The sequence below is a fragment of the Strigops habroptila genome, chromosome 10 (assembly GCF_004027225.2).
Source record: "Strigops habroptila isolate Jane chromosome 10, bStrHab1.2.pri, whole genome shotgun sequence".
NCBI lineage: Eukaryota > Metazoa > Chordata > Aves > Psittaciformes > Psittacidae > Strigops > Strigops habroptila.
This window is the reverse complement of record NC_046359.1, coordinates 5,249,595-5,260,431: the sequence shown is the minus strand read 5'-3', so window position 1 is coordinate 5,260,431 and position 10,837 is coordinate 5,249,595. Positions and strand designations below refer to the sequence as shown.

General features: G+C 41.7%; 1 protein-coding gene and 1 long non-coding RNA gene across 2 annotated transcripts; one reads left to right on the top strand and one right to left on the bottom strand.

Annotated features, from left to right (window-relative positions):
- Window positions 1–394: 394 nt before the first annotated feature.
- On the bottom strand, window positions 395–9,876 carry NUP43 (nucleoporin 43). Its single transcript, XM_030500014.1, has 8 exons — window positions 9,709–9,876; window positions 9,465–9,587; window positions 9,122–9,199; window positions 8,026–8,203; window positions 4,962–5,097; window positions 3,892–4,043; window positions 2,810–2,932; window positions 395–1,492 (listed from the first exon to the last, which is right to left on the bottom strand). Exons 1-8 carry the CDS (start codon window positions 9,826–9,828, stop codon window positions 1,278–1,280), a joined length of 1,125 nt encoding a protein of 374 aa, XP_030355874.1. The 5' UTR covers window positions 9,829–9,876; the 3' UTR covers window positions 395–1,277.
- Window positions 1,059–2,552, top strand: LOC115613930. The gene is made up of 2 exons (XR_003993572.1): window positions 1,059–1,136; window positions 2,126–2,552. It is a non-coding gene; the product is annotated as an uncharacterized LOC115613930 (long non-coding RNA).
- Window positions 9,877–10,837: the final 961 nt, after the last annotated feature.

Here is a 10,837-nt window from a genome sequence, read left to right as displayed (position 1 = left end):
GCTTTGAGGCGGAGTGTGGCATTTCAAACACAGCGGCACCTCCATACGGTCCTGTACGAGGGGAGGGAGGAGAGCCCCGTTCCCAGTACACCATCCATCTCCTCCAGCCACGCATGCAAGGAATCCACATCAGGTAAGGCACCCTTATCACAACAGATCAAGGCGGCTGTTCTTGCTGACGTGGAAGTAAAGCACGCTCTAAAGGGGTTTTGATGGAAAATGCCATGTGAAACCTTACAACGTAACTGCTGCTGCTCACATCTTTGGTTGGATGGCTGGGATGGTTTCTTTCCAATTGTATCCCCAGGATCAGTCCAAATAACTTATGGTTATTTACCCTCCTGCAAAGATGACTGTAAGTACATCTATCCCAGTTTAGGAAGCCACACCAGTATTCTTGCGTAAAACTCTTTATTAAAAAGAGAAAGGGTTCTCTGCAACAAAACAGGTACCACACTCATCATAAAATTTAACTTCTCAACCATTGCAACTGACCAGATGTGAAACGTTGACTGTGGCAGACCATGTCTCAAGTTTAGAAAGTGTTATTCTCACTCCCGAAATCACAGCCAACACATCCATCAGTTATGACCTCATAGCTATAAAACCCACGTTTCTGTTGAGGGAGTTACCAGCATGTTATCAAGGTCAAGTTTTAACATGCAGCATCCAGGATGAAGCTGTAAATAACCCAAATTAACGTTTCTAAAATGCTAAGATTCCTACAGAACCTTTCACATTTCACAGCTTTAACAGCTTTCCAATTCTCATGAACTGACAGAAAAAGTTATGTTCCCCTAAATAGATTAAAAAATCAGCTTAAAAAAAATCTCAGGTGACATAAAAAGAATTTCAAAGAACCCCATAGCCTGACCGTAGAAATAATATTTGAAAAATATCTTTACCAGGGAAAAAAAAGATAATTTTTGTATCAAAAATCAGGGGTTTACCCTTTCTTCACTTTGTATGCATGCGTGTGTATTATGGACATCGGTTTACAGCAAGTAACTTGCTCTAGTGATTACCTTCCTGCTTTCCAAAATCAAACAGGCACCAGGGAAGAAATGACGACAAGTTTACATATAAGTTACCCATCCTGGAGCATCAGTAATGAGCGAGAGCCGGCAGAATCCGAGGTACCTTACATTTCCTGTGCAGTACCTGGCCTGCCTCTCCCCCACGCGCTGCTAACAGACTAATGAGTATCATTAAGAATGAACCTGGCATTCCCCAGTAGTTCCAGGGGGTCAGTACTTCAAAGGGGCACTTCAGTTGTTTCATGCAAAAAGTTGTCTGTTCACATAGATAGCCTCTGCATCAGTACCGTATACTAGGCATGGTCCTAAAATATCTAGACTATTCACAGACAAGGTCTGATTTGGAACTAGGTTGGTGATTTCCATGCGGTCTTTGGTAGGATCGTTGCTTAGCCAGGCACTTACAACAGACTGGTTAATGGTATTGTGGGAAAAATAGGCAGTACTTCTTCCTCCTGAAAGAGGAAAGACAGGGAAGTAAGTTCCAATTGAGTTTATACATTCTCAGAATCTGGAGAAACATAGTAGGTATGGGACAGACATAATGGGAATATTTTACATTTAAGTCAGTTTTCAGATTAGTTAGCAGATGTTGCTGTCTCTTTGGTAAACGAAGAAAAAACAGCTTAAAAAAACCCCATGAAGTACTTGAAGTGATTGCAGAAACTTGCTACCAGCTCTGTCCTCAGTTCAGACAAACAGGTCAGAACAGCTGTGAACTCATGTCGCTGAACAGTGGAAGTGTCCAAGAGTTTTTCCAGCCAGAGACCAAAGCAAGAACAGACCCAAGCCCAAAAGTCTGTTTACACAGTGTTTTGCTCTATCTGGGGCATCAGCTTTGCTTTAGTAACACTCCCTACCATCTCTTCTCCCTTCTTAATCTGCAGCAAGTGATACACCTGGATTTGACTTTGAATTTTTTCCACATATTATTTTACGTTCAAACTGAAGTCTTCCAGTTTGAGAACTATCATTCAGCATAAAATCAGCAAGTGGCTGAAGTGCTGCTAAAAGGGGTTTATATTTAATATACCTGAAAATATGCAGAGCGAATCTTGAGTCAGTTATCCTACTGTTTCCCTACATAGAACCAAGTGTTGAATGGCAACTTGGAGGCCAAAGGCAGCAGATGACATCTGAAAGTTTCCCCACTGTTTACAGGCTGAAGCAGCAATTAAGCAGTCTCTGTGACTAGAATGTGAAAATGTGTTTCTATTAAGTCTATCTTTACATAGCGTTTCTATTAAGTATCTTTAATTAAAATCCTGCCACTATACAAAGGGATCCAGTTTCATTCTTTGATAGTTCCAATTATGACCTTGAATAGTAAATTCATAATTCTACCATCTTATTAACACATCAATTATTTTGGTATTATAACATTGGTGTGCCTCCCTCAGAGGCTCTGACAGTAATGTGTTATTTAGGCTGCCTTCATGTCTTTTCTATATACAGATGACTTTTAAGTGAACATGATCCATCTTTGAAATACCAGACATGCCTCTTCACACATTGGACAGATTATAACACGTTAAAAAAACCCCAGAAACAAACAAAAAAAAAAAACCCAAAGCAGACCACAAAAACCTCACACAACTGCAAGTCTTACTAGCAGTTTTCCTGAAGTGCCTATCAGGGCTTTCTTTCTAAGGAAAGAAACCAGCTTTTAATTTTCAGTATTAGGATTGTGTTATTAATTGGGTCATGCGAGAGTATCGACTTCATGTGGCCAGCTGACAAACTGAGTGCAGGCTGACTTCAAGCATCCTTACCTTGATGAAGAAAAGATGGTTTTTCAGATATGTCTGTGGAAGTATCCCAGTGCCAAAGAGATCCATCTTCAGAACACGTAAATAAGTGATCGGGGTTGGAGGGATGGAAGTGAACTTCCCACACTGGAAGTATCAACCAAACATCAAACAAAACCACTTCAGAACAAGTATCAAGTACTTCGCTCAGGGCACTAGTATGACATGGACATGCACTTATAGGAACCCAGGCCCTCACCACAACCTTCCATTCTTAAATGTGTGGGTAGGACACCCAAAACCCCGTCCATAGTTAGTTACAGCAGTTTTCTCCTCCTTCCCCCAGGAGATAAAAAAACCCAACCAACCAACCAAGAAAGACTATTTGCTGCATTTTCAGTCCTGTGAAAATTGTTAAAGGTTAAAATCTTCTCTGAATTCAGGCATTCTGAATACTTTCTCATGCAGTCCTCCCTACTGCTAAGTTTAAATCTGCACCCAGCATTGCATTCCTTCTCAGCACAGACATTACTGTTTTGTGTCTAAATACCACAACTATGGAAAAGATATTTAAGTCAGTAAAACTTTAACACCAAGAAATATTTTTACTCCTTAAATATAATTGTGGCATCAAGTCAAGAAATTTCTAGCACAAAATTAATTGCTATCTTGCTCATATAGTTAGGAGGCCGGTGAGCTGTTTCAGCATTGTGGAGACACCAGATGGGGCTGTACCATTTTCAGTTTCCCCTCCTTCCTCGTGTTTCAAGTTTGCTGGTAACTGCATTCTTGCTTTGCTATCTATACCTGCATACCACAGCATCAATTTCTGTAACTACTTATATACCTATTCTTCTAGAAACATAGCTATTCTGATGAAATGCATCTAATGACTCATTAAAGAACTGCTTATGAAGTCTAGTTTTAGTTTAGATAAGAACAGTCTCATACACAGAGAAAGAACAAACTGAAGGCAACTGGATGGAAACCCATTAAGTAGCAACAACGTGATTGTTTTCCGTTGTAGCTACACCACCTAATTTTTTACTGAAATTAGAAATTTCTCTAAAGTGCCACCTTCTGCCCCCTCCATTTCAGATACTTACTTTCTGCTTCATGAGCATTCAGCAGGGACACTGGCATCGTACCCTGCCTGATGTCCCATATACTCAGCATCCCATCCTGGCCCCCTGTGGCCACAATATGCTGCTGATTGGGATGCCTGTCCACGCAGTGCAGTGGAACTCGGTCTCCTGCCCTGCAAAGGAGAAGAAGGACAAAAACAAATCAACCCAAGCATGAATTCTTTATGCAGCTTCTATTTTCTCCTTCCTAATCCCTAGGAGCGTTTACAAAGAAGGTAATGGTACTGACTGCAGCTTCAATTCCTGTAGCATCTGGTCACTACAGGCTGAAGCCGCATGACATCTACTGGAAACTAGAGGTATGGCAATAACATGGAGCTGGACGAGCATCAGGTTCTGTGCCCTAGGGTATACGGGCATCTACACGGCACCTGACGGGTATACGGGAGTGGGAAAACCTTGCACACAGATATAAGTGTACCTACAATAATAAGAAGATCATTGTGAAATTCATGTTGCGCTTGCAGTTTCACAACATACATTAAGAGTTACTAAGGGCACAAAAAAACCCAGGTACCTAAACCACTGCCTATTAACAGCAATGGCAATTATTTCACAGACAGGAGGATTTGAATCTAGCTCAGTTTGTTTTCTCACAATACCTTACAAGGCAAAGTTATCATTCAAATACATTTCAAATGCCAGAAACTTTATATTAGGCCTGGAAAGAAACAGAAGCAGAATGTATTTAATTAGAGAAAGAGTTTTAGCTTGGGTTTGGTTTTGGGGTTCCCCCTCTCCCTCCTTAAAAAAAGAGCATGTGTACAGGTGCAATAATCTTTTAAGAGTTAAATCATGAAGCAGACCACTTAAGTACAATGCTTAGCCACAACAGTAATTCAGCCATTAAGCAGAGTCTGCTTTTGATTATTTAAATACCAAAGAAGCTAAAAAACTTGTTTTTGAAAATATCAGTCATTTATCACCCCATTGTCAAGAAGGTATCAGGAAAGATTTACATGAGATTATATAAACTAGCACAAGCTTCTCAGTAAATATGTAAAAAAATAAATAAAAAATGAAGGTCTTACAAAGAAAATATTTGAGATGGCTCATTTCTTTGCTGTCTGAGGTCCCATATTTTTAACTGGCCAATTGAATTTACTGTCAAGATCTCAGTTGTGCGGAGGAAGGTCACAGCATGGAGCGTACTGCTGTCTGCATTGTCTGCAAGAGAGATGAGGAAAGCATTCAGGTAAACCTACGGAATGCTAGTCTCCATTTAATTATGACCAAATAACTCCTTTTAGAAAATGGAAACATACCTTCTCAATCATGGATACCACCTCTCTACATCTTCAGGGAGAGACAGACCAGTGCCGTGTGAATTTTAAGTCTTACAAGGGTAAAGGGTACCCTGTGAAAACAGAGCACTTGCTTCCCATACTAAACATGACTGAGACAAATCTGGAAGAAGCTATGTTTAATCAGCTCCAGTGGTTACAGAACTACTTTTTAAATCAATAAGATTTCTTTCTATAGTTCCAATTTACATGGTTTTCGTAAGAGTTTTCTTTATATGCTCTGCATCTACTGACAGGAGGCAAGCTGTGGAGCTTTTCAGAATGCAGTTCTTTTGAATACAAGAAACAGGAGCTCTGGCTGAGAACATGAAGCAGTTGCATACAGAAGCTTTTGTATTTACCAGCTGTCTTTAGACCATTCCCAAGAACTGTCAATGTGATATCCATCCCTATCCCTAAAGCCAAACCAGAATTATGCTGTGCTTGTTAATAACTAAATAGCAAAGCTTTTTTTTTTTCAGGTCCTTTAGTCCAGTGCTTCTTTTGGACACAGTAATTTACAATGTCAAACGCTTTACAGCATGAGGTGAAACTTTTAAGGCTTTAGGAGAGAACAGAGATGCCTTTTTCTTGTATTTTCATTCTGTTATTATGTATAAACTTTTCACCTGGATTAGGATGGTAACACTGTTAAGCCTACTTTCACCTCAAGTATTTTAAAATTCTTTGTGTAAGCCCATACTGAAAACACAGGTGAATTTTTGGCTGCAAAAGATGGAAATCTTTTCTGATATTGAGACAGACAAGTTACACTGATGCCTGGTTACAGATATTTGAACCAAGTTTTCTTTTCTGCCTATTATTTAAATAAAAGCCGAGGGGAAGAAAACCACCAGAACACCTTCAAAGAGAAATGTTATATTACTGAACACTGAAGCTCTAAAGGTTTTAGAATCTTGTAACAGAATATCAACAGTGATTTAGCAGTCATGCCTCCTTACGGCTCCAAAAGATTTTTACATCATCTCTAACTTGGAAGATTTTTTCCTGCCATGATTGACTACAAACATGTCAACTTTGTATTATACTACTAAATCCATTAAACAATAACAAAATTAGCAAGTTACTCCTTTACAAATATTTCATGAGGTACAAGAGTTCTATCTTCATGGGAAAACATGCTGAGGGTTCAGCTCAGCACCTAGGAATTGTCAAGACGTCATTGATTTGGGAACCAGCAGCAAGAATTGCTTACACTATACAGCTCCATGCTGAAGAACCTGAACGCATCTTCCAAGATGTTCTCGCTTCCCTCTCCAAGTTTTGCTGTCAGTCTCTAGTCAAAGAATTTATGCTAGGCCCTTTCACGTAACTCCTGCTAAGCTTCACTTACCAGGTCCTATTTTAATTCCTATTTTAACATTTCCCTTCCCATTTCCAAAAGGACATTCCTCAGTTAATTCACACAAGATTTCTTAAGTGCCAGCAAATCTCAACGCAGAGTCTTACTGCAGCTAACGCTGGCTGATGCTGCCACTACAGAGCAAGCATTTTCACACAGTGCTATCAAGTGAGCACTATGGAAATGAACAACGTGCGTCCTGCGCATTATCCAATCTGTATGTAAGCATCTCAGCAATTGCTCGGAGAAAAATACCCATTTTTTGTGTGGCATCTGCTTCCTGTGAGTCAGCAAAACATTCTACCTCTAACTTGTACCAGAACACTGTGTTAGTATCTGTATATAAGAAAAAAATTAAAAATAATCCTTTTAAGCTAGTTCATGTTGTCGCCCCTCAAAGGGGAGGTTACTGTGGTTTGTGTGCATGTGCTGGTAAAATCTGCCTCATGCCCTACGGTTTTTTTTTAAAGCATGGAAAGGCTTCTCAAGGAGCTTCAGTAAAGGACTGTATGCACTTAATAGGATTTATCTTGTGTGTGTATATACGGCCATGCACACACCAGTATTCCCTCTAGAAATCCCAGAGAGCTTCCTCCCTTAATTGGCTTATCACTGTGTGAATCCTTTCACCCGCTGGAGGAAAGGTATTGCTCGAGGAGAAACACAGGTGCTGTGTGTCAGACTGAAGTTTCAGGGGGAAGGTCCTGGTTTAATAATGCCACTATCAAACATGGTGTTACTGGCCTTTAAATTAGTTCTGCTTTTAAGTTTCATTTCCAACAGATGCTACAAACTTGTATCCTATTTCCACGATACCAGCATGGCAGAAGAGTTGGGAATAACCAAGTTTTGACACCTTTCAGAAACATCTTACTCCATCATTTAATCTATTACTCTAGGAAATAGGGAGCTTTTTCACTGGGGGAGAAACGATCACTGTAAGCCATGATATCTGGCAGAATGGGGCACAAATGGGGGTGTCTGGTCCTTGGTGTTCCCGTTAGACACAGAGGGACAGATATTTTTGTATATGGACATCACGATGGTTGATCTTAGTACAAATAGTGAATTAAAACAACCACTTCACTGACCTCCAGTTCTGAAGAACTTGGGACACAGAACATCTTGAAATCTAACCGTATTTCATGTATCCTGTCATAGCATTTAACAATTCTAGATGAAACAGAAGCCTACAGAGATTATCAGCCTTGAAACTTCTCTATCTGTTAAAACATTAACTTGCAAATACCTGAATTAATATGGAAATACATCTGAAATATACTTCAAGTATCTGAAATCTGGAGGAATACAGGAATAACCTGGAGCAAACATATTCAGCTTGAATATTTAATGCAATTCCTAACTGACCTTTTTCCTTCTTTTTCTGTTATCATTTGAGAAGCTAAAACCCAAACAAATCACTCTAATTTGAACGGTTATTTGACGTACCTATAGTTCTTACTGCATCCTTTTGGTCAACTCTGAAGAGGTTTATTCTACCATCTTCTCCAACAGTGACAATTTCTGGTTTGTTGCAGATGACTCCGGTACATGCTGCTCCACCACAAGATGTGTCTTGATCCACATGATAATGGGCTTTCTCCCACTGCTGGTTGGCAGATAAAGTCTAAATAGTAACCAGACATGAAGTTCTGCTGTTAAATAATGACCCTGATAGACCAAAGCTTCCAGAACACTCAGGAAATCAGAAACAAGCCCCAGGAAAGCCACACTACCTCACAGGAGTGAGACTCTCCTACACAAGTAAGAGTGAGAGATCTAAATTGTCCTCAACTCTTGAGCACACAAATTTTCAATGAATCTTTGATTATTTCTTCTCTGAACCCCTTTTTCATATAAGCTAGAAATCAGAAAGAACATGATTTATGAACTCTGAAATGCCTTTCACTAAGACATTAAGTCCTTCAATCTCTCCCCAGGACAAGGGAAAAGAACCAAGGCCTTTAAAAAATACAAGGTCAAAGTTAGACTGCAAGGAATTCAGTTTATTTTAGGTAGTACATCAAACTATTAGCAGAGATTAGTCTTTATTGTGTCGTTGTGAATTTATAAAGTCATTACGCATTTATTTGCAGTGGTTTGTAATCAAAGCAAAAGACTAGGGAGTTTCCCTATCTTTCCTCACAGGACACTCATGAGAGAAATTCAACATGAGTCGTTTAGTTCAAGAACACAAAAACTCTAATAAGGCAGGTACAAGTCCATTAACACCCACACCCCCAAAACACTCTAAACTCTGAAAGTATGTTTTCAGTGAATGGACTATTTGGTTGCAGATGCATACAAGCAGCCATCCCAGTCTAGCTGGCTCTGGAATCTGATTTATGTAGTGTGTGTGCAAAATGCTTTTTCCTTTCCTTGTGTGTATAAAACCAAAGCTTTTTCTAACAGATTTAAAAAAAGAATAAATCAATAATTTTGGTATGCAGATGTTTCTTGCAGTCATTTTGAGAAATCTTATGTTAAGATCAAAGCAACCTGTATCACTCAGAATAGCAGCTTAACGCCAGTGCAGGTTACTTACCTGGTTATTTTGATGATGACGGAATACAGTTACGGTTCCTGTTGATGAAGCTACCACAATTCTCTCTTGATCCAAAAACTAAAGAGAGATAATAAGCATGCTATTACTTGATGTCAGTACCAAGATGATAATTTTGATTTCAAGGTAACCTAAATTACTGGTAAATATAGTAAATAGAAAAGCCAAACCCACAAACTGATACTAGTTGGTTTTGCCCTACTTTGTAACATGTTTGGTTTTTTTTTTTGGTCAATCTCAGCATTTTGACAACTCCCTATTACTTTATTCTTCCTAAATGACAAAGCCTTAAAAAACACAGATGTTTTCAGCGCAGCTGCTTTACCTGCATGTCCATAACATCCCCGTTGTGCCTGATGTCACACAGCAGCTGAGGTTCTCCTTGGTATTCCCCGTTAAGGCCCGCATTTCCAAGGTCTCCCACAGACCAGACGGAGATCCTGTTATCCTGTACGGAAACACCACCACCAGGTTTACCCGGGGCTGTTTGCTCTCCCACAGGAAGCGGCGGGTGCTGAGGCGGTCCCACGCCCCGGCGGGAACCCGCGCCGCGCCCGCGGGCTCGCTACCTCGTTGTCCCAGGAGCCGGTGGCGAAGAGGTCCGGGGGCTGCAGGGCGGCGGCGGGCAGCGGCCGCCACCGGGTCTTGCTGATCTTCTGCGACACGAACCTGGCGCACACGTCCTCCATCGCCCGCCCCGCCGCGCCACCGCTCCCGCCCGCCCCGCCGCGCCGCTGCTCATTGGCTGCGGGGGCGACGGCGAGCGCGGAAGGGACACGCTTAGGGCGCGGCGGACAGCGTGAGCGCGACCGAGCGGGCCGGCGCCGGCGCCGGCGCCGGGGCTGACTATGGCGGGGGAGCGGACCAGGGGCATGTCCGGCATCGCCGTATGTAGCAGCTGCCCGGCGCCAGCTGCCGGCGTTTACCGAGACGGACAGGCTGGGGTCTCTGGTGTAGATTTGCTTTTATAGATCTGTGAGTGTTACTGCACTCCCGCTACCAGATTCCTACCGGTACAGAAACCACAGACTCATAGGACAGTTTAGGTTGGAAAGGGCCTTAAGATCATCTAGTTCCAACCCCCCTGCCATGGGCAGGGACACCTCGCACTAAACCATGTGGCCCAAGGCTCTGTCCAACCTTGCCTTGAACACCGCCAGGGACGGAGCATCCACAACCTCCCTGGGCAACCCATTCCAGTGCCTCACCACCCTCACTGTAAAGAACTTCTTCCTTATATCTAATCTAAACTTCCCCTGTTTAAGTTTGAACTCATTACCCCTTGTCCTACCGCTACAGTCCCTGATGAAGGGTCCCTCCCCAGCATCCTTGTAAGCCAACAATAATTTTTTTTGTCCCAAACAGCACATTAAATCATTAAAACAAACGAGCACACATGTACTTCTTTTACTGTATTTCACTGGAGACCTAAACAACGGTGCACTAAAACTTGAGTGGTTAGCTGTGAAAAGAGCTGAAGGCTGACACAGCTACTCTGTTATCTCAGCCCAACCACTGCAGTGCAGTAAGGGGCTTTCTCACAAGCACCTTCCCACTTTACAACCTGATTTTCTGTCACATTCTTTCAAAGCTGCCCCTGCCAGCTCTCTGGGGTTCTTCTCTCAGCAGGCTTGTCAGCATTAGCAGCGGCGGCTCAGTCAAACTTTCACCTGTGTTACTGCAGTTTGCCTGCTAAAG

Coding starts and splice junctions, on each gene's coding strand:
- NUP43 (XM_030500014.1), bottom strand. CDS start 9,828: ATGGAGGACGTGTGCGCCAGGTTCGTGTCGCAGAAGATCAGCAAGACC. Junction 8,204..9,121: donor GTCATCATCAAAATAACCAG/GTAAGTAACCTG, acceptor GTTACTATTTAG/ACTTTATCTGCCAACCAGCA. Junction 2,933..3,891: donor GAATGCTCATGAAGCAGAAA/GTAAGTATCTGA, acceptor TGATACTTCCAG/TGTGGGAAGTTCACTTCCAT.